At 44.8% G+C, this 24307-nt stretch overlaps 1 protein-coding gene and 1 pseudogene across 1 annotated transcript in view; one reads left to right on the forward strand and one right to left on the reverse strand.

The window, feature by feature from the left end:
- The window catches only part of GLB1 (galactosidase beta 1), a 110466-nt gene that overhangs the window by 27208 nt on the left and 58951 nt on the right, over window positions 1-24307 (reverse strand). The window contains 1 exon segment of the mRNA XM_017956010.2: window positions 358-432. Within this exon segment, the coding sequence (XP_017811499.1) occupies window positions 358-432 (75 nt within the window).
- Window positions 18288-19444, forward strand: LOC101006834 (annotated as a pseudogene).

Here is a 24307-nt window from a genome sequence, read left to right on the forward strand (position 1 = left end):
AAGGTAAATGACAAAGAGCCTTGACAGCCAGAACAATGAGGTGGCACGTTATTTCCACAAAGGCACTTGACACTGTTTATATCACTGATAAAGGAACCAAGATGACCCAAATGATCCAAGAATGCCTACTACTCCCACCTGTGTCCCATCTGCTCATCCTGTCAACAAGCATAAGTATCTTCTCACCGCTCTCTCCCCCTTTTCCCAGAAACATCATTTACCCCATTAGGCTCGCAGAAAACAAATTCTCAGAAAAATAACGAACCAATTCCTCCAGCACAGCACTTTCACTCACTGCTGCTAAATTCCACTTTCTCACTCCCATCTCTCACTTTCAAAGTTTCTGTTTTTTCTTACCTTTTCCAGAGAGATCTTTCCATATGCAAACTTTGGTGTAGATGGAGGGATAGGACCTTCTGGTACTTTTTCAAACTATAAACCAGAGTAGAAAAAGAGAGAAAAGAAAAAAAGCTGTTACACCTTCAGAAACATATTCGAAAATTTATTTTTTGAAAGGAAGGTCAAAGACTCAACAGTGCCAGTGCTTTTTTTGAAAATCAAAGGAACTAGAGAGTTCTACAAAAGCAGGATCTGGTAAATTTTTTACCTCAAAGTGTGTGTCTGTGTTTTAAGCTTCAGGAATATCCAAATAATTATAAACTGAAAGACCTCAAGACAAAAGAGCAAAAACAAGTAGAGAGAATGAGGGTAAACAGCAGAAGGCTAGGGAGTGGGAGGAAAAAAGGAAACAGGTACATGACAGACAGACTCTGAAGGGAGATAGCCTATCATAGGAAAAATATTAATCTTATTGCTAAAGTGCTGTATCAATGTTAAATTTACTGTGGTTATGAGACAGAATACATCTCCATATTATTATGAAACATATAATAAAGTATTTAAAGGTAAAGGCCATGATGTCTGCAATCCTCCAATGATTTAGAAAACACACATACACACACACACAGAGAGAAGAAACAAGCCTATGCACAAGTGATGAAGCAAGTAAAATGTTGATGCAGATGAGTCCGGGTGGAGAATATACAAATGCTTTTTTTTTTTAGCCGGAGTTTCGCTCTTGTTGCCCAGGCTGGAGTGCAATGGCGCAATCTTGGCTTGCTGCAACCTCTGCCTCCCGGGTTCAAGTGATTCTCCTGCCTCAGCCTCCCAAGTAGCTGGGACTACAAGCATGCACCACCACACCTGGCTAATTTTGTATTTTTAGTAGAGGCCGCGTTTCTTCATGTTGGTCAGGCTGGTCTCAAACTCCTGATCTCAGGTGATCCGCCCACTTTGGCCTCCCAAAGTGCTGGGATTATAGGCATGAGCCAGCGCGCCTGACCACAAATGCTCTTTTTTTAAACTACTTTTACTCTTGTAACTTTTCTGGAAGTCTGAAACTGTTTTAAAAAATAAATCCTTCTTAAATGTTAAATATTATATATGGACATATACACATGCACACACATATATGTGCATGTATGTATATAATTATGGAGTAAGAGGATCTGGGAGAAAGTCTCATGTCTTAGAAATGTCTGTGGCCATCTGCCTTTTCAAGTAGAGTGTACTGTGAACTCTCAGGATCCTTCTATTTCTTTCTTTCCTTCTTGTTTTTTGGTTTCCCTTTCTAAAAGACACAATGCTGGCAGCATCGCCTCTTTATGGCCCGGAGCAGCTGCTGCCATCACGCTGGCTGTGGCGGAAGGAGGTCGTGGGCAGTGGCGGTGGGAGCAGCTGCAGGGCCAGTAGGGGCAGCGGGGAGGACCCCTGTGCCCCATATCCCCAAGGCAGCTGACTGTGCAGTCCCCAGCCTCACGGGTCCAGGCAGGATCTACTCCCAGGCCTGGAGCCTCTGCCGCTACTGACCCCGGCCCCGCGTGGCTGCTCTTGCCTGCTGCTGCCGTGGAAAGGGTGCAGCAGGGAGGAAATGGACAGTCCTTGAAGCCCGCCACGATGGGATTGGGCCGAGTCACCTGCTGGTGGGACAGCAGCGTGGTTGGGCACGGAGGGGCGGACAGAGAAGGTCCCTGAGGTAGAGCTGTGCCCAGGGCAGTGCCACGATCCACGGAGCCAAGCAGGAGCTGGGCGTGGCTGCAGCTACCAAGCTGCAGGGGCAGACGGAGGCATCTCTGCCCTCTCGGTGCCCGGGAAGGCCCCCGTCCCCCGAAAGGCTAAGAGGTGTCTGCTCCCACTGCCTAGCCTCTCTCTTCTCCCAGTGCCACTCCGATCTCGAAGCAAGGATGGGGCTGAGTGGCCCACGTGCTGTCGCACGCTAGCTGGGTGTGCAAATGCTCAGGGTAGCACTGATATGCCAGCCTCCTGCCACCTCAGCCCCCTCTGGACTTTGGGCACCGATGAGCACAGGAGGGAGGCCGAGGGGGTGCTGAGGGCAGCTCAGTATTGGCCTGTAGGTGCCCCTTGGCACAAACAGCCTGGGCGCCATGAATGGTGGCAGGAGGTAGGCAGGCTCCTGGATGGTAGTGGGTGGGTGATGAAGCCCCACCTTCAAGCAGGGGAGGGCTGGAAGCCTGGGGTTCAAGTCACTGGTCTCACGGACCAGAGGGGTAACTGGTGGTGCTTTTCCCTGGACCCGCCAATGGCCGCCCATGGTCCAAGCCGTACTTCCTCCCCACTGAGGCCTGTAACATCCACAAGCTCAGCAAGACTAGAAAATGGAGACACAATGGGAGACAATCAGCTACACAGAAAAGCTATTCTCTCTGCTGAGAGGATGGAGAGAGGATGGGACAATCTACCCACAGAGAGGCACTACCCTCTTTGCTGAGAGCTGAACACTCATTGGGACACCCTGGCTATGGAGAGGAGCTACCCACTGTGGGTCTCCACTGAGCTGTTCTATCACTCAATAAAGCTACTCCTCATCTTGCTCACCCTCCACTTGTCTGTGTACCTCATTCTTCCTGGATGTAGGACAAGAACTCAAGATCCGCTGAATGGCGAGGCTAAAAGAGCTGTGACACAAATAGGGCTGAAACATGCACCTTGCTCACCAAGTTGTGGGGGAAGAGAAGGAGAGAAGAGCTGTGCAGACCTGGGAGCTCCCAGAGCTGGGGCTGTGACTCCCTCTTTGGGGCCCTGTGGTTCCTGGCATCTCCAAGCTTCCGGGCACTACTGCATACCCTGATGCCAGCCAGAGAAGCTGTCTGCAGTGCGCCTGGTCCAGCTGCAGCCTTGCAGAGGGCTGGTGCCTGTGCGGGTACCTGGAGCTGCTCACCCTGCAGCAGCAGCCAGTGTGTCTGACCGTGCACAGTGGCTCAACCACATGCTTGCTCACACACCCCTTGCCGTTCTATGCCTGACTTGTCCTTGGCAGGTATGGCATCCAGGCAGGAAGCATGAGCCAAGTGCAGCCTGCCAGGCCAAGCGAGCAGAACGAGCCCAGTGGGCCCAAGCAAAACTCAGGCAAAGGCGCCACAGGCCACAGAGGTTTCCAGTCAGAAAAGCGACACCCCAAAGATCCTGTAACAATAATAAAAACTAATAATTTTTAAAAGGAGGAGGACAAGGCCTGGCACGGTGGCTCACGCCTGTAATTCCAGCACTTTGGGAGGTGGAGGCAGGCAGATCGCTTGAGGTCAGGAGTTCGAGACCAGCCTGGCCAACACGGTGAAACCCCATCTCTACTAAAAATACAAAATTAGCCAGGCATGGTGGCACACACCTGTAGTCTCAGCTACTTGGGAGGCTGAGACATGAGAATTGCTTGAACCTGGGAGGCAGAGGTTGCAGCGAGCTGAGATTGCACCACTGCACTCCAGTCTGGACGACAGAGTGAGACTCTATCTCAAAAAAAAAAAAATAATAATAATAAAATAAAACAGGAGGACAAAAGACTGTTATGGTGAAAAGCAAGAGTCCCTGCCTCACTTTTTTCTTAGTTCTGTCTTTCAGAGGAAGCCATTTAAAAATTACCATTTTTTATTATTTTATTTTGAGATAGGCTGTTGCCCAGGCTGGAGTACAGTGGCACAATCATGGCTCACTGCAGACTCAACCTTCTGAGTTCCAGCGATCCTCCTGTCTCAGCCTCCTGAGTAGCTGGGATTATAGGCATGCGCCACCATGACCTGCTAATTTTTATTTTTATTTTTGTAGAAATGGGGTCTCATTATGTTGCCTAGGCTGGTCTCGAACCCATGAACTCAAGCGATCCTCCCATCTTGGCCTCCCAAAGTGCTGGGATTACAGGTGTGAGCCACCACGCCCAGCACATTTTAAAATTATTTAATTGTTCCTATTTTTGCTTCTTCTGGTCGCTAAGTAATATATGTGTACTGCTTTTTCTTATCATTGATTTCTTTAACACATGAGAGTACAGCCCAGAAGATAAAGAAAGTTTATCTTCCTTTCTTGCTATTATGTTTGTATCAACATTTTCAGCTTCTCTCCTAGTTACCTTTAAAATAATATCCTTATATCTTTATTTCTTAGTTCCATCAATTAGCATATTACCCTATGTCGCCTCTTTTTGTTTTATTTTGTTTTTTTGAGATGGAGTCTCGCTCTGTCACCCAGGCTGAAGTGCAGTGGCATGATCTCCACCGCCTACAACATCCACCTCCTGGGTTCAAGTGATTCTCATGCCTCAGCCTCTTGAATAGCTGGGATTACAGGCTCACGTCACCATGCCTGGCTAATTATTGTATTTCAGTAGAGACAGGGTTTCACCATGTTGGCCAGGCTGGTCTCGAACTCCTGGCCTCAAGTGATCTGCCCACCTCAGCTTCCCAAAGTGCTGGGATTATAGGCATGAGCCACAACACCCAGTCCTCTGTCACCTCTTTATTCTCAATGTCCTAAAATTTCCCAGAAATACATCTGACTATGTACCTTCTTTGCATTCATTATGTTTGACAACGCAGAGATCCCTTTCAATTTTGAAAAAATTCTGTATTATTTCTTTGACATTTTTTCTCCAATTTTTTCTTTCTTATCAAGTTGGACATCCTAGATTGTTCCTCATTATCTCGTATCTTTTCTGATTTCCATCTCTGTATTCTGGTTCTAGTTTCTAGGAGATTCTTCTTAATATCCAAGAACTCTTGTTCTTTAGTAGCTTCTTTTTCAAAGTATCCCATTCTTACCTTATGGATGTAATATACCTCTGAAAGGTATTAACTTGATGGATTTTGTTTTTTGTACTTAAGATCTCTCCTGTCCCCTGAATTCTTTGTTGCCTCTACAGTCACTCTTCTGTTTATTTCATCTTGGTCTTTCCCTTTCCTGTTGCAGGTTTTATGGTTGTCCTCAGTGTCTGGCCATGCTTGGTTGTTCATTCCTATTTAATGGTAATGCAAATGAATGCCCCAGCATCTGCATAACTGTCTTGCCTCTAACAGTGCTTCCTGCTCTGTGTACAGGAGCAGGGCTTGTCCTCTGGGGTTTTTTTTTTTTTTTTAAATTTTTTTTTTTGAGACTGAGTTTTGCTCTTGTCACCCAGGCTGGAGTGCAGTGACACGATCTCAGCTCACTGCAACCTCCGTCTCCCAGGTTCAAGTGATTCTCCTGCCTCAGCTTCCTGAGTAGCTGGGAATACAGGTGCCCACCACCATGTCCAGCTAATTTTTTTGTAATTTTACTAGAGACGGGATTTCACCATGTTGGCCAGGCTGGTCTCGAACTCCTGACTTAAGGTGACCTGCCTGCCTCAGCCTCCCAAAGTGCTGGGATCACAGGCGTGAGCCACCATGCCCAGGTCTGGGGTTTTTGTTTTAGGGTGCTTTGACAGAATCAGATGTAATGGGGAGGGTCTTTAATCTGGGGCTGTTTACTTTTTTTAATGTTTTAAGGAAAATCCCCTGTGATTTTCTGACTGGTAGAAAGATGCCTCCCTGATGGACGGTCTGTGTTTGAGACTGAGGTGAAGGAGCGGAGGACCTAACAGAAAATATGTAAGGTTTAATTAACCTTCTCACTGTCAGCTCCATTTCATTCCTATCTTTTGCCACTCATGTATTTCCAGGACCTGGTCTCCGTGGTTCTTTGAGACCAGTCTACTCCCTGCTCTCTGTTCCTGTAACTCTATTCCACACTCACTAGGGACTGAGATTTCCTTATCCTACATCCTCAGCCACCACAGATCTTTTGAAATCTGTTATGCATGAACAACTCCCCCTTTACTCCCTCCATTTTTAAAAAGATGCCCATGTTTTGAAAGAAGTAACATTTTGGAAGGGAGAAGAGATAAGGAGGTGGTCAGTTGGCCATCTTGCTCTGGAAAGTGCTTTGTACCCACAAGATGAATCTATTATCTCTATGAAACTTTTAAAACATAATATTAAAAGAAATAAATGTGGGATCAAAGAGTTACTATTTATCTTGGAAAGTGAAAAATGTTGTAAGATCTCTTTTCCCACTTTCCCTGAAGTCTAGACCACACTCCTCCGCTAGCCGTTTACCCATCCCTTCTCACTCCCCATTCTGGCCAATAAAAGCAGAAAACACAAATTCACAAAGAAGGACCTGAGAACAGTATGATCGGTTTGCTGAGGTTCCCTACTTACCCGCACATATTAGTGACCATGTCATATATCCCTTAAAGTTCAAGGCGGATTCCAATTTAACTATGACTGCAATCTTTTCTACCACACTGGAAGAAAAAGTCATCATATGGACATACTTGTTCAACCTACACTCAGCTCACTTTGATGCAGTGCTTAGACGCCTGTACTGTCATCTCATGTACTACTTCCAAAGGCTCTCATACCTAGTTATTATATTTCCTCTTTAGAGAGAAGACTGAGAAACTAGCTCGAGGTTATAAAGAGAACAAGGGAGGGAGTTGGTACTGTGGCTCCAAGTCTAGCGCTGTTCCCACTGCTCCGCCCTGCCTCCTTATTGTTGTAACAATAGAATAGAAAGTATTAGGTCCAGCGCAGTGGCTCATGCCTGTAATCCCAGCACTTTGGGAGGCTTAGGTGGGTGGATCACCTGAGGTCAGGAGTTTGAGACTAGCCTGGCCAACATGGCAGAACCCCGTCTCTACTACAAATACAAACAAATTAGCCAAGCACAGTGGCGCGCTCCTGTAGTCCCAGCTACTCAGGAGGCTGATGCAGGTGAATCGCTTGAACCCAGGAGGCGGAGGTTGCAGTGAGCTGAGATCGTGCTACTGCACTCCAGCCTGGGCAACAGAGCAAGACTTCGTCTCAAAAAAAGAAAAAAAAAAAGAAAGTTTTTTTCACCCACAATTCCAAAAACAAAACAAAACAACCCCCAAAGCCACCACAAAACCTTCTCTTCCAGTTTCCCTCCTAGACCCTCCCCTTATGCATACATATAACATAAACTAAAGAGATGATTTTGTAATTTGCTACTGCCACTTACTAAAAGCACTTTTGACATGGTTAAATATTGAAAACAATTTTACTTATTGCATATTACAGCGTTTTGTGTGGATATGACAGAATTTACATAATCCTTCCTATGTTAGGGGTTGAATTGTTTCCAATTTTGATATCATAAATATCAAAATTTATAAGTTGCAACAAACAACTTCATGTCTATAGCATTATCCTTCTTTTAAATTTTTATTTTTTAAAAGTAATGCCCCAAGTGTGGGGTGACTAGGTCAAAGGATATGAGTATTTTATATGACTCTTAAAATAGTGTATACCCACATTTTCACCAAGTATCCATACTTGTTTATGTCATTTACCCATTTTTTTTTTTTTTTTTGATAACGTTGTTTTGCTCTTGCTGCCTAGGCTGGAGTGCAATGGCACAATCTTGGCTCAGCGCAACCTCCGCCTCCCAGGTTCAAGTGATTCTCCTGCCTCAGCCTCCCGAGCAGCTGGGATTACAGGGATGTGCCACCACGCCTAGCTAATTTTTTGTATTTTTAGTAGGAACGAGGTTTCTCCATGTTGGTCAGGCTGGTCTCAAACTCCCGACCTCAGGTGATCCGCCCGCCTCAGCCTAAGTGCTGGGATTACAGGCGTGAGCCACTGTGCCTGGCTGTCATTTATCCAATTTCCTATGTAGATCTTGATATTCTGATCAGTGGTATTAGCTCATTATAATATAGATATTAAGCTTTCATCTGTCTATCCCATTTATTACAATTTTCTAACTTTTCATTTTAATATTGATTTTTCATTGATACTAGTTTGATTATTATATAGCAAAATCCTCATCTTTACCTTAGCTAATTAACGTTTCAGAAAAGAAATGAACAAATATACCAAAATGCTATACTTCTAAACCATTATTTTTCCATAACAATTTGTGCTTTAATCATACTATTTAGAGCAATTGCAAATGTTGCTTCTCATACTTAACTGGACAAATTCAATACAGGAAGCTGCTCTTTTCCCTGCGGAATCCACTAGATTCAGTGGTGACCAGCTTTTCCTTCACCAAGACCTTTAATGTTTTCATACATTCATTCAACAAACTCTTATTAAGAAAATACTTTGTGTCAGGTCCTATGCTTGGTACTAGACTTATAAACAGCTCCTATTCCAGAGAGTAAGAAATGTGTATAAATCAGTTATATTAACATACGATGAAAAGTAGTATTTTCAATAGCAAAGACACGGAATCAACCTAAATGACCATCAATGGTAGACTGGATAAAGAAAATGTGGTTTATATACACCATGGAATACTACGCAGCCATAAAAAAAGAACAAGATCATGTCCTTTGCAGCAACACAGATGGACCTGGAGGCCATTATCCTAAGCAAACTAATGCAGGAACAGAAAACCAAATACTGCATGTTCTCACTTATAAGTGGGAGCTAAATGATGAGAACACATGGACACAAAAAGGGGAACAGAATCAGGTCCTGTTTGAGGGTGGCAGGTGGGAGGAGGGAGAGGATCAAAGAATGACCTATCAGGTACTATGCTTATTACCTGGGTGACAAAATAATCTGTATACCAAACCCCTGTGACACACAGTTTACCTACACAACAACCTTGCATGTGTACCCATGAACCTAAAAGAAAAGTTAAGAAAAAAAAAAAGTTTTTAAAAGATTTCTACAATATAAGGGATAGAAAACAAAATGTGACTAACTCAGCTGACAAGTGGATCAAAGAAGACTCTGCAGATAAGGCAAGTGAGGTGTGTCTTCATTTCCAGGTGAACAAAGGCAGAGGGTGCAGAGACCAGGAAGTATAAACAGCACTGTCTCATTCATGGAATTGTATATAGCTCCATCTTAGGGCCAGGGAGTCACATCTAAGAAGGGAGAATTGAAAGATGAGGCTGGAAAAATATAGGGGCCAAGTCATGGAAGGTATCCTGACCGTATCAGTGTTTTTGATACTACACTTGATCTTAGCCAAAAGACTGATAAGTGATCACATCAGTGTTTCAGAGAAATCACTCTGGAAGATGGACTAGAAAAGCCAACTCTACAGGAAATGAAGAGATCAGTAGGCACTTTAAAAGACGATTGAACAGTTGCTAAGTAATATTCCCTTTCTCATCTGTAACATCAGACATAAAACATTAGTTTTCACCAGCACTACATGTCAGGCCTCTGAGCCCAAGCCAAGCCATCGCATCCCCTGTGACTTGCACGTAACTGAAGAATCACAAAAGAAGTGAAAATGCCCTGCCCCACCTTAACTGATGATATTCCACCACAAAAGAAGTGAAAACTTTGTGAAAGTTCTTTTCCTGGCACATCCTGGCTCAAAAACCTCCCCCACTGAGCACCTTGTGACCCCCACTTCTGCCCGTCAGAGAACAACCCCCCTTTGACTGTAACTTTCCTTTACCTACCCAAATCCTATAAAACGGCCCCACCCTTATCTCCCTTTGCTGACTCTCTTTTCGGACTCGGCCGGCCTGCACCCAGCTGATTAAAAACTTTATTGCTCACACAAAGCCTGTTTGGTGGTCTCTTCACATGGGCACGTATGTCATTTTGGTGCCGTGACTCAGATCAGGGGACCTCCCTTGGGAGATCAATCCCTTGTCCTCCTGCTCTTTGCTCCGTGAGAAAGATCCACCTACGACCTCTGGTCCTCAGACCAACCAGCCCAAGAAACATCTCACCAATTTTAAATCAGGTAAGTGGCCTCTTTTTACTCTCTTCTCCAACCTCTCTCACCTCTTTCTCCTTTCAATCTTGGTGCCACCCTTCAATCTCTCCCTTCTCTTAATTTCAATTCCTTTCATTTTCTGGTAGAGACAAAGGAGACACGTTTTATCCATGGACCCAAAACGCTAGCGTTGGTCACGGACTGGGGAAGGCAGCCTTCCCTTGGTGTTTAATCATTGCAGGGACGCCTCTCTGATTACTCACCCATGTTTCAGAGGTGTCTGACCATGCTGCAGGGATGCCTGCCTTGGTCCTTCACCCTTAGCGGCAAGTCCCGCTTTTCTGGGGGAGGGGCAAGCACCCCGACCCCTTCTCTCCCTGTCTCTACCCCTTCTCTGCTTTTCTGGGGGAGGGACAAGTACCCTGACCCCTTCTCTCCCTGTCTCTACACCTTCTCTGCTTTTCTGGGGGAGGGGCAAGCACCCTGACCCCTTCTCTCCCTGTCTTTACCCCTTCTCTGCTTTTCTGGGTGACGGGCAAGCACCCCGACCCCTTCTCTCCCTGTTTCTACCCCTTCTCTGCTTTTCTGGGGGAGGGGCAAGAACCCTGACCTCTTATTTTTGTGCCCAGAACTCTTATTTTTGCACCCCAACTTATTTTTGTACCCCAACTTATTTTTGTACCCCAATCCTTTATTTCCGCACCCCGACCCCTTTCCCGCTTTTCTGGAGGGCAAGAACCCCAAAACTCCTTCTCTCCATGTCTCTACTCTCTCTTTTCTCTCGGCTTGCCTCCTTCACTATGGGCAACCTTCCACCCTCCATTCCTCCTTCTTCTCCCTTAGCCTGTGTTCTCAAGAACTTAAAACCTCTTCAACTCACACCAGACCTCAAACCTAAATGCCTTATTTTCTTCTACAATGCCGCTTGACCCCAATACAAACTCGACAGTAGTTCCAAATAGCCAGAAAACGGCACTTTCGATTTTTCCATCCTACAAGATCTAAATAATTCTTGTTGTAAAATGGGCAAACGGTCTGAGGTGCCTGACGTCCAGGCATTCTTTTACACATCGGTCCCTCCCTAGTCTCTGTTCCCAATGCAACTCGTCCCAAGTCTTCCTTCTTTCCCTCCCGCCTGTCCCCTCAGTCCCAACCCCAAGCGCTGCTGAGTCTTTCCAGTCTTCCTTTTCTATAGACACATCTGATCTCTCCCCTCTTTGCCAGGCCGAGCTAGGTCCCAATTTTTCCTCAGCCTCCGCTCCCCCATCCTATAATCCTTTTATCACCTCCCCTCCTCAAACCCGGTCTGGCTCACAGTTTCGTTCCACGACTAGCCCTCCCCAACCTGCCCAGCATTTCCTCTTAAAAAAGTTGCTAGAGCTAAAGGCATAGTCAAGGTTAATATTTCTTTTCCTTTATCTGACCTCTCCCAAATCAGTTAGCGTTTAGGCTCTTTTTCATCAAATATGAAAAACCCAGCTCAGTTCATGGCTCGTTTGGCAGCAACCCTGAGACGCTTTTCAGCCCTAGACCCTGAAAGGTCAGAAGGCCATCTTATTCTTAATATGCATTTTATTTTATTACCTAATCTGCTCCCGACATTAAATAAAGCTCCAAAAATTAAATTCCAGCCCTCAAACCCCACAACAGGACTTAATGAACGTTGCCTTCAAGGTGTACAATAATAGAGTAAAGGCAGCCAAGTAGCAACTTATTTCTGAGTTGCAATTCCTTGCCTCCACTGTGAGACAAACCCCAGCCACATCTCCAGCACACAACTCTGAACGCCTGAACCGCAGCTGCCAGGGGTTCCTCCAGAACCTCCTCCCCCAGGAGCTTGCTACAAGTGCTGGAAATCTGGCCACTGGGTCAAGGAATGTCCGCAGCCCAGGATTCCTCCTAAGCCGTGTCCCATCTGTGCGGGACCCCACTGGAAATCGGACGGTCCAACTCGCCCGGCAGCCACTCCCAGAGCCCCTGGAGCTCTGGCCCAAGGCTCTCTGACTGACTCCTTCCCACACCTTCTTGGCTTAGTGGCTGAAGATTGACGCTGCCCCATCGCCTCGGAAGCCTCCTGGACCATCACAGACTCTGGATAACTCTTACAGTGGAGGGTAAGTCTGTCCCCTTCTTAATCAATATGGAGACTACCCACTCCACATTATCTTCTTTTCAAAGGCCTGTTTCCCTTGCCTCCATAACTGTTGTGGGTATCGACGGCCAGGCTTCTAAACCTCTTAAAACTCCCCAACTCTGGTGCCAATTTGGACAACATTCTTTTATACACTCCTTTTTAGTTATCTCCACCTGCCCACCTCCCTTATTAGGTCAAGACATTTTAACTAAATTATCTGCTTCCCTGACTATTCCTGGGCTACAGCCATGCCTCATTTCTGTGTTTTTCACCAGTTCAAAGCCTCGTTCGCATCCTCCCCTTGTATCCCCCCACCTTAACCCACAAGTATAAGATACCTCTACTCCCTCCTTGGTGACTGATCATGCACCCCTTACCATCTCATTAAAACCTAATTACCCTTACCCCACTCAATGCCAATATCCCATCCCACAGCATGCTTTAAAAGGATTAAAGCCTGTTATCACTCGCCTGCTACAGCATGGCCTTTTAAAGCCTGTAAACTCTCCTTTCAATTCCCCCATTTTACCTGTCCTAAAACCAGACAAGGCTTACAGGTTAGTTCAAGATCTGAGTCTTATTAATCAAATTGTTTTGCCTATCCACCCTGTGGTGCCCAACCCGTACACTCTTTTGTCCTCAATACCTTCCTCCACAACCCATTATTCTGTTCTGGATCTCAAACATACTTTCTTTACTATTCCTTTACACCCGTCATCCCAGCCTCTCTTCGCTTTCACTTGGACTGACCCTGACACCCATCAGGCTCAGCAAATTACCTAGGCTGTACTGCCGCAAGGCTTCACAGACAGACCCATTACTTCAGTCAAGCCCAAATTTCTTCCTCATCTGTTACCTATCTCGGCATAATTCTCACAAATACACACTTACTCTCCCTGCTGATCGTGTCCGACTAATCTCCCAAAACCCAATCCCTTCTACAAAACAACAACTCCTTTCCTTCCTAGGCATGGTTAGTGCGGACAGATTTCTTACACAAGAGCCGGGACCACGTCCTGTAGCCTTTCTGTCCAAACGACTTGACCTTACTGTTTTAGCCTAGCCCTCATGTCTGTGTGCAGCGGCTGCCATTGCTTTAATACTGTTAGAGGCCCTAAAAATCACAAACTATGCTCAACTCTCTACAGTTCTCATAACTTCCAAAATCTGTTTTCTTCCCCCAACCATCGCTCAGGACAATGCTTATGCTGATAAGTTAACTAAAAAAGCGGCTAGTGTTCCAACTTCTATGTTTTTCTTCTTCACATTGGCCACTCCCACCTACTCCCCCACTGAAACCTCTACCTGTCAATCTCTTCCCACACAAGGCAAATGGTTCTTAGACCAAGGGAAATATCTCCTTCCAGCCTCACAGGCCCATTCTATTCTGTCGTCATTTCATAACCTCTTCCATGTAGGTTACAAGCCGCTAGCCCGTCTCTTAGAACCTCTCATTTTCTTTCCAACATGGAAATCTATCCTCAAGGAGATCACTTCTCAGTGTTCCGTCTGCTATTCTACTGCCCCTCAGGGATTGTCCAGGGCCCCTCCCTTTCCTACACATCAAGCTGGAGGTTTTGCCCCCACCCAGGATGGGCAAATTGACTTTACTCACATGCTTCCAGTCAGGAAACTAAAATACTTCTTGGTCTAGGTAGACACTTTCACTGGATAAGTAGAGGACTTTCCCACAAGGTCTGAGAAGGCCACTGCGGTCATTTCTTCCCTTCTGTCAGACATAATTCCTCAGTTTGGCCTTCCCACCTCTATACAGTCTGATAACGGACCAGCCTTTATTAGTCAAATCACCCAAGCAGTTTCTCAGGCTCTTGGTATTCAGTGACACCTTTATATCCTTTACCGTCCTCAATCTTCAGGAAAAGTAGAACGGACTAATGGTCTTTTAAAAACACACCTCACCAAGCTCAGTCACCAACTTAGAAAGGGCTAGACAATACTTTTACCACTTTCCCTTCTCAAAATTCAGGCCTGTCCTCGGAATGCTACAGGTTACAGCCCATTTGAGCTCTTGTGTGGACACTCCTTTTTATTAAGCCCCAGTCTCATTCCAGACACCGGAACAACTTGAACTGCACCCCAAAAACGTAGAGCCTAAAAACTCACCAACCAAGCAAGTAATTATGCTGAACCCCCTTAGGCTCTCTCTAATTAGATGTCCTAGGACCTCCCAATTCTTAGTCCTTTAATACCTATTTTTTCTCCTTCTTTTATTCATACCTTGTATCTTCCGTTTAGTTTCTCAATTCATCCAAAACCATATCCAGGCCATCACCAATCATTCTATGCGACAAATGCTCCTTCTAACATCCTCACAATATCGCCTCTTACCACAAGATCTCCCTTCAGTTTAATCTCTCCCACTCTAGGCTCCCACGCTGCCCCTAATCCCGCTTGAAGCAGCCCTGAGAAACATTGCCCATTCTCTCTCCATACCACCCCCCAAAAATTTTTGCCGCCCCAACACTTCAACACTATTTTGTTTTATTTTTCTTATTAATATAAGGCAGGAATGTCAGACCTCTGAGCCCAAGCCAAGTCATCGCATCCCCTGTGACTTGCACATAACTGAAGAATCACAAAAGAAGTAAAAATGCCCTGCCCCGCCTTAACTGATGACATTCCACCACAAAAGAAGTGAAAATGGCTGGTCTTTGCCTTAAGTGATGACATTACCTTGTGAAAGTTCTTTTCCTGGCACATCCTGGCTCAAAAAGCTCCCCCACTGAGCACCTTGTGACCCCCACTCCTGCCCACCAGAGAACAACCCCCCTTTGACTGTAATTTTCCTTTACCTACCCAAATCCTATAAAACAGCCCCACCCTTATCTCTTTTCGTTGACTCTCTTTTCGGACTCAGCCCGCCTGCACTCAGGTGATTAAAAATCTTTATTGCTCACACAAAGCCTGTTTGGTGGTCTCTTCACACAGATGCACATGTCACTATACATCAGCAAGAGACAGCTGTATCTGCGTATCAAGCCAATGGCATTCCAGTCAAGAACAGAGCAGGATGATCAATCAGCCAGTGTAGACAAATCCTGGATCAAATTTCAAACTTCATTAAGCTTTTGAAGTACAGAAAAATCACTGTGGCTCTTCTCCCATCCCCTCTTCACCACTAAGCCCAGTTACTACCTTTGGGAATCCCAGAATCCACTCCAATTATCAAGATCCTCAACTACCACTTGATTAATTTTTACAGTGACCCGTTTCCAAAAACTCAGCGGAACTCTTACTTTGATAGAATCCCTATAAAGAACAGAAACAAAACTCTTAAAATGGGTCTTCAGTTGATTTGACAGCATACAAAAATAAACTCACCACTGCCCCTCTCAGGAATCAGTAGGGAAGAGGAGGTCGCTGCCCTATATTTTTATGGTTCATCCTCGAGGTCAAAGTGTTAACCATGTTTGGTTGAGTTTTACCCACACCAAAGCAAATGCCTTTTAAAATGCAAATGTCATGAGCTTTGCCATGCCTTGAAGATTCTTATGAAGAGAGCCGCCTGGGGGCCTTCACCACAGAGCATAGGCTTATGCAACCTGCTGGGAGATTATCCCCAGGAGTCCATGTCAGTGAAATATATTGCCCATCACCACCTAATGTGCTCTTGAAATGGATTAAAGAGGAGACACATTCCACTTTTTGAGTCTTTGATGAAGGAAGGAGGCAGGTACAGCTATATATAGGGGATATTTACCATCCAATTCCTTTACTTGATGCAAGCAAATATTTTGACGATCCTTTAACAAATCAGCTAATGGAATATCTACAAAGTCTCATAAGAAAGAGCCCACTGGCTGGGTGCGGTGGCTCACACCTGTAATCCCAGCACTTTGGGAGGCCGAGGCGGGTGGATCACTTGAGGTCAGGAGTTTGAGAACAGCCTGGCCAACATGGTGAAACTCCGTCTCTACTAAAAATACAAAAATTAGCCATATGCATTGGTGTATGTTTCTAATCCCATCTACTTGGGAGGCTGAGGCAAGAGAATCACTTGAACCAGGGAGGTGGAAGTTGTCTGGGTGACAGAGCAAGACTCTGTCTCAAAAACAAACAAAAAAACAAAAACAAAACAAAATAGATATATCTCCACTAAATCTTGTAGTTAATTTCTCTTTCAAACCAGAAATATCAAAGAGGGAAAATATGACATGTTAAGCTGCAATCTATCATAAGCTATTGAATTACGTTCATTTCTTTTTTTGTTTTGTTTTTGAGACAGAGTTTTGCTCGTCACCTAGGCTGGAGTGCAACAGTGTGATCTCGGCTCACTGCAACCTCCGCCTTCTGGGTTCAAGTGATTCTCCTGCCTTAGCCTCCAGAGTAGCTGGGACTACAGGAGTGCACCATTCCGGCTAATTTTTTAATTTTTAGTAGAGACGGAGTTTCACCATGTTGGCCAGGCTGGTCTCGAACTCCTGACCTCAGGTGATCCACCCACCTCAGCCTCCCAAAGTGCTGGGATTACACGCATGAGCCACTGAGCCTGGCAATTTCTAAAGACTCTGTCTCCTTTGTGGGTTCTCTTACTCTGCCCAGTGGTTAAAGCTTTGGATTCCCCGGGTTTGTCTTTTGCTTGGCCCATCGTCCTCCTCAGTCAGTTCCCCATGTGCAGCCTCAACTTCTCCCTGGACTTCGGTTTCCATTTGCACTGATGGCCCCAGAATCTGCGCCAGCCTTTCAGACTTCTCCCTGGAGTGTCTTACTATTAAGTGTTGGTGCTTATGGAGAAATCTCTCTACCTGGATGTTCCTGGAAACACTGAGCTGAACAAGCCCAGAATTGAACTTGCTTCCCCTCTCCCTGCCAGGGCCTCCTCTGCAATCCTCTATCTCAGGTGCCGATCCCAGTACCCACCTAGTTATCTAACTAAGGTTGTAACCTGGACAAATCAACAATTCCTCATTCTTTCTCACATCTGTGTTCAGTCAATCACCAAAATCCTATCAATTTTACCTCCTGAACACTTTTCTTTCCTAATTTAAATGTTTTAATTTTCTTGTGGAGACAGAGTCTCACTATGTTGCCCAAGCTGGTCTTGATTTCCTGGCCTCAGGCGAACCTCCCACTTTGGCCTCCCAAAGTGCTGGGATTACAGGCAAGAGCCACTGTGCCCAGCCCTAAATGTTTTTCAAATTGATTGCTTCCTCTCCACTCCCTGATGACCCTGCCATGGTCTCATTCCTAGGCTACCGTGGCAGCTGCATCCAGAAGTGCCCCAAGGGAGGACTCCCACCAGCATGTTCACACTGTCATATGTTTTTGTAAAACTTGCAAAAGTAATATAATTTGACCATAACAAGCTAACATCCTTGTCTCTTTCTGCTCCAGCTTCCCTGTGTCAAATGTCCTCTTCCTTTGGGAGGTTTTACAGTTGCTATAGGCATTTTGGCGACCCAACTAAAAAACAGTTAAAGTAGGGATTTACTTTACATGGGTACAGTAGGATATATTGATATGATTCCTGGTTACTTCCATGAGTAGGTAAGTTATGATTAATAGATCATCCCTCCACTCAATGTGCTGACTCACTTAGCATCGCAGTGCAATATAATCATGCCTGAAGGCACCCAGCCCCGGAAGTACATGGGTTGTGGAGAAGCAAGGTTTGAACTGTATGGGGCCAGAACCTGTCTGTGAAAATTTCTTCCAAAAATTACAGCTCATATATGAATGAACTGGAGAGATAGTTCCCCAATTTTGATTACAATCTTAAACATTTATACAATATTATCAGTAACAAAATGTGAAGCTTTTTTGTTTTTCTAAACTATCAATACTAAACAAATTTCAATCAGCCAGGCTAAAAAGAAAGATTTCTATTCTCTCCAGAGGAAAAGATTACAAACACTGTTGCCATGTGAAGAGGCAAACACTGTTGCTAAAAAAAGGTGATAAGAGGCCAGGTGGGGTGGCTCACGCCTGTAATTCCAACACTTTGGGAGGCCAGGCAGGTGGATCACTTGAGGTCAAGAGTTCGAGACCAGCCTGGTCAACATGGTGAAACCCTGTCTCTACTAAAAATACAAAATTAGCTAGGTATGGTGGCACGCACCTGTAATCCCAGTTACCTGGGAGGCTGAGGCAGGAGAATCGCTTGAACCTGGGCGGCAGAGGTTGCAGTGAGCCAAGATTGTGCCACTGCACTCCAGCCTGGGTGAGAGAGTGAGACTGTCTCAAAAAAAAAAAAGGTGGTAAGGAATGGGGAGGCACCACCAGGAGCTGCCACGTCCCTAGAGCAGCCACGCTGCAATCATGGTGTCAGTAATTAACACTGTGGATACCTCCCATAAGGACATGATTCATGATGCCCAGATGGACTACTATGGCACCCGCCTGAGCAACCTGCTCGTCAGAAAAATCCGTCAAAATCTTCAAAGTGCACAATGGAGGGCAGATCCTCATTGCCAACCTCAGAAGTCATGAGAGTCCTTGTGGCATGTGGCCTGGGCTCATCCCACATATGGCAATATCCTGGCATTGTGCTCCTACGATTGGAAAGTCATTATCTGGAAAGAGGAAAATGGCACCTGGGAGAAGACCCACGACCCCTCAGGATAGGACTCCTCAGTGAACTCTGTGCTGGGCCCCCCATGACTACTGCCTAATCCTGGCCTGTGGGAGTTCAGATGGGGCCATCTTCCTGCTGACTTATACAGGGGAAGGCCAATGGGAAGTGAAGAATATCAACAACGCTCACACCATTGGCTGCAATGCTGTCAGCTGGGCCCCTGCTGTTGTACCTGGAAGACTCACAGACCAGCTGTCCAGGCAGAAACCCAATTATGTCAAGAAGTTTGCATCAGGTAGCGGTGACAATCTCTTCAAGGATGGCCAGTGGAAGGAGGAGCAGAAGCTGGAAGCACACAGTGACTGGGTTTGAGATGTGGCCTGGGCCCCCTCCATCAGCCTGCCCACCAGCACCGTGGCCAGCTGCTCCCGGGATGGTTGTGTGTTCATCTGGACCTGTGATGATGCCTTGGGAAATATATGGCCTCCCATATTGCTGCACAAGTTCAATGATGTCATGTGGCATGTGGGCAGGTCCATCACAGCCAACATTTGGCCATCTCTGGTGGAGACAATAAGGTGACCCTGTGGAAGCAGTCGGTTGACGGGCAGTGGGTGTGTATCAATGATGTCAACAAGGGCCAGGGCTCTGCGTCAGCTTCAGTCATAGAGGGCCAGCAGAACGAGCAGTGGCAAGACAGGTGGAGCCTCCCACCTGCCAGCTCCAGGACTGCCCCATCCTGGGCCAACTGACTGAGCAACTGTGAAGAGCTCCCAACTCCAACGAGATTCTTTTCCTAGGGGTAGTTACAAATGCAACCACAGATTGATCATCTAATCTGTCTAAACATGATCAGAGATGGTTTGTAATCTACTGTCCAGCTCAAAGCATTCATGTTATGCGGTAGAAACTACAAATGATGTTCAAATCTATTATTTTAAAATATTTTAAGCCATTTTTATGTAACTTTGGGTTCAGGCATTATTTGGGAGGTTTTGTTTCCAAAGTCACTAAATAAAGACATATTGCTTATTAAAAAAAACAAAAGGTAAGGAATGAAGAATGGTAGAGGTTTCAAGCAGTTAATAAAACCAAATGATGTTTTTTATTTTTTTTTTATTTTTTATTTTTTATTTTTTTTTTTGAGACGGAGTCTCGCTCTGTCACCCAGGCTGGAGTGCAGTGGCCGGATCTCAGCTCACTGCAAGCTCCGCCTCCCGGGTTCACGCCATTCTCCTGCCTCAGCCTCCCGAGTAGCTGGGACTACAGGCGCCTGCGACCTCGCCCGGCTAAGTTTTTGTATTTTTAGTAGAGACGAGGTTTCACTGTGTTAGCCAGGATGGTCTCGATCTCCTGACCTCGTGATCCGCCCGTCTCGGCCTCCCAAAGTGCTGGGATTACAGGCTTGAGCCACCGCGCCCGGCCCAAATGATGTTTTTTAAAAAAAGTTGTAGGCTGGACACAATTGCCTATGCCTGTAATGCCAGCACTCTGGGAGGCCAAGGCAGGAGGATTGTTTGAGGTCAGGAGTTCGAGAGCAGCCCAGGCAACATAGGGAGACTCCGTTGCTACAAAAAAATTTTTAAAAAGTCAGGTGTGGTGGAGCACACCTGTAGCCCTAGCTGCTCAGGAGGCTGAGGCAGGAGGACCACTTGAGTCCAGGGGTTTGAAGCTGCAGTGAGCTATGATTGCACCACTGCACTCCAGCCTGGGCAACAGAACAAGACACTGTCTCAAGGAAAAAAAAAAAAAAGTGATATTTGTGATTATTTTAATCATTTAATCTTTTTGTTATGGACTGAACATTTGTGTCCTCCCACAACTCATATGTTGAAATTCTAACTCTTAAGGTGATGGTATTACGTGGTAGGGACTTTGAGATGGGATTAGTACCTTAAATGAGATCCCAGAGAGCTCTTTGGCCCCCTTTTTATAATTAAGGATCCATTTAGAAGTCAGTGCTCTGCGGTGTGGAAGAGGGCCCTCACCAGAACCTAACCATGCTGGCATTTCACCCTCCAGAACCATGAGAAATAAGTACCACCCAGTCTGTGGTACTTTGTTATTGCAGCTCAAACTGACGAAGACACTTGGAGTTTGTAATGATTTCTTGATTCATTCTAACTACACATTCCTTTTTGTTGCCTCATCCAATAGTCATTTTGAAATGCATAGCCGATTACATCATTTTCTTCTTTAAACTAATTCAAAGGCACCATTACCTATAATTCAAGCTCCTTAATTTGGTGTATTCGATAGCATTTATTTTCTTGGTGAAGTAGGAGACAGTGTCTCCTGCACATTAGGATAAAGTGTAAGGGTGATGGTTTATACTAGACAGTGAGAAGAAGAAATGACAAAGGGCATAAAGAGAACTAGAGATCATGAAAGATCCAAATCAGACTGGAAGTAAGATCCCTTCCCGGCCAGTCAATACTAAAGTTTAAAATTCTTCTGCCTGGCTCTGGTTCCAGAGTGGGACAGTCAGAATGGTCCCAGCAGTGGTTCATAGAGCAGGGCCTCTTAAACAGCCGCATACAGACGGATTGAGGGTGATAGTGTAAGACTATCCACCATCGATTAGAAGAGCAAGGGATGGTCAAGAAAAGTGTGTGGAGTTTCAGGGATAGGGGATGGCAGGAAGAAGTAGCTAGAAGTATGAGAGAATAAAAATGTGCTGTTATGATGAGGCCAAATGTAAAGTGATATTTTATACAATAAAGCATATGTAAATAAGTGTTGTAAAACTTGATTTGATTTTTTCCACATTAGGAAAGTTCACTATTTCAGAAAGAAAATAATTCTAAAAATAAGCCTACCAGCAACTTCACTTCTAGGTATGTCCCTAGAGGAATGACAAGCAGAGACTTATTCATAATGATTCTCGTATTCTGATGTTCAGGGCAGCATTATTCAAATAGCCAAAAGATGGAAACAACCAAAATGGTCGTCACCAGATGAACAAAATGAATAATTAAAAATACATCTATGCATACAGTGGAATATGAAGCCATAAAAAGGAATGAAATTCTGACACATTACAACATGAACCTTGAAAACACTGTGCTAAGTGAATTAAGCCAGACACAAAAGGACCAATATTTTATGACGCCACTTATATGAAATATCTAGAATAGGCAAATTCACAGAGACAGAAAATAGGCTAGGAGCTACTAGAAGCTGAGGAGAGGGTGACTGGGGAGCTATTGCTTCATAGTTAGAGTTTCTGTCTGGAAGGAAGAAAAAGTTTTGAAAATAGATAATGGTGTTGGCTGCATAACATTGTGAATATAACTAATGGCACTGAATTTACATTTAAATATGGTTAAAACGGCAAATTTTGTTTTAAATATATTTTGCCAAAATTTAATTTTTTTTTTTTTTTTTTTTTTTGAGACAGAGTCTCGCTCTGTTGCCCAGGCTGGAGTGCAGTGGTGTGATCTCAGGTCACTGCAACCTCTGACTCCCAGGTTCAAGCACTTCTCCTGCCTCAGTCTCCCGAGTACCTGGGATTACGGGCGTGCACCACCATGCCAGGCTAATTTTTGTATTTTTAGTGGAGACGGGATTTCACCATGTTGGTCAGGCTGGTCTTGAACTCCCGACCTTAGGTGATCTGCCTGCCTCAGCCTCCCAAAGTGCTGGGATTACAGGCATGAGCCACCACGCCTGGCCTAAAAAATTAATAATATACCAAAAAACAATGAATGGTGTACTTCGAATGGGAGAAATGTATGTGAATTATACCTCAACAAATCTGTTGAGAAAATAAATAAACCTGAAGTGGATTGTGAAATGAAGCAATAGTCTATAAAAGAAATAAGTCCACAGGCGTTATAATCAAATCAAGTAAATCAGTAGTCCTGGCTGATAGAAGACACCCAAAGTAAACATGGAACAGTAACTCTTATCTAGAAAAAACTACAGTGCTCATGTCACACTCTCTGTAACAAGATACCCTTTGGGTCTGGACACCACATAAAAACTAGTAGAATGGCCGAGTATTACTTCCTCCTTGATTTTCTCGGGAGCAATTGAGCAATAGTGATTACTGCAGCTACTAAAGGGAACTGTCCACAGAGGCTTTGAGCATAAGTGGGCATGACTTTCCAGAGGAATATTTAACTCTAGTTTGAAATTTAACAATGACATAAGTGAAGAAAAACAGTAATAAAAATAACTGCTATGTATTCTTCTCTGAGAAGACGTGCTAACCATATTGCACAGATGTGGAAAGAGGGTACCTTGCCCACTAAGTACTGGAGTCAACACTCAAGTTTTGTTCTGTCCCTCTCCAAAGCTTCTCCAATCTGTGACTCTACCTCTCACACAATACTGGGTGACTCCTAAAAAAAAAAAAAAAAAACCCAGACTGGTTTTTACATATCTGCCATATCTGCCAAAGATATGGCAGAAATTACGTATCTGCCATATCTTTAAAACTTGCTTAAAGGTGATTTCAGTCTATCTGGAGAAACTCTGGAGTAAGAGGGATGCTTAAAGAAAAAAATTCTAATTGATCTCTTCTGGGAGCCCCTCCAACAGAGGACCATGGTAGACTTACTGCTCACCTCTCTAGCATTTAACACAGCATCTGCAAGACTGGTGCTGAATGTTTGTATAATGATTAAGTGGATGATCCACAGATCTCAGAAAAATCATTTGTGAAAGGTTTTCCCTGTGCTCTGAAGGTTAACACCTTTGTGGATAGCAAATTCTGGAGAATCTCTTAGGGAGTAAATAAATCTCTGAAACTAGGTTTTTGTTGACAAATCTTCCTGTGGAAAACATCTGGAACAATTGTACAAGATGTTTTAAAATATCTGTTTGAAGGTATCAGAAAGCTACCAAAGTAGAAAGGAATTAAGTGGTTACAATTCCAAAAAAATGGAAAATGCCATGATGCAAGTCTGATATTTGTACTAGTTTTCCCATCAAGGTATTTGCCAATTCACAAAGGCCAACTGAGAGGCTAGAAGCCGAACACAACTTCTGAGGAGTCTTCTAGGGCTGAGAAGATAAAAATGGGACTTCAGAGATCATAATGGAGAAGGAACCCTGGTAAAGACTTCAAGTTCTCAGTTGAGACCCCTAAGAAAGTGAACCACAAGCAGACCAACCCTCAAGAAGACAGAAGCCCACTTTCAAATTAGCTTAACTCCTGACTGCATGAAGATGGTCTCTCTCTACTCTAACTGCCTGGTAGAAGTAAAAGTAAATCTCTTTTGGAAGAAAAAACATATATAACCCAAATTATCTCTTTCTTTTTTGTTTTATTGACTTCTGGATGAGAAAAAACCCAACATATAGGAGACAACACTATCTGATCAAAAACGAGTAGAAAAAAAAGCCAGGGCTGGGAGTGGTGGCTCACGCCTCTAAGCCCAGCACTTTGGGAGGCTGAAGTGGGCAGATCATGAGGTCAGGAGTTTGAGACCAGCCTGACCAACATGGTGAAACCCCATCTCTACTAAAAATATACAAAAATTAGCCAGGCATGGTGGTGCATGCCTGTAATCCCAGCTACTCAGGAGGCTGAGGCAGGAGAATCACTTAAACTCGGGAGGCAGAGGTTGCAGTGAGCTGAGATTGTGCCACTGCACTCCAGCCTGGGC

The sequence above is a fragment of the Papio anubis genome, chromosome 2 (genome assembly GCF_008728515.1).
Source record: "Papio anubis isolate 15944 chromosome 2, Panubis1.0, whole genome shotgun sequence".
NCBI lineage: Eukaryota > Metazoa > Chordata > Mammalia > Primates > Cercopithecidae > Papio > Papio anubis.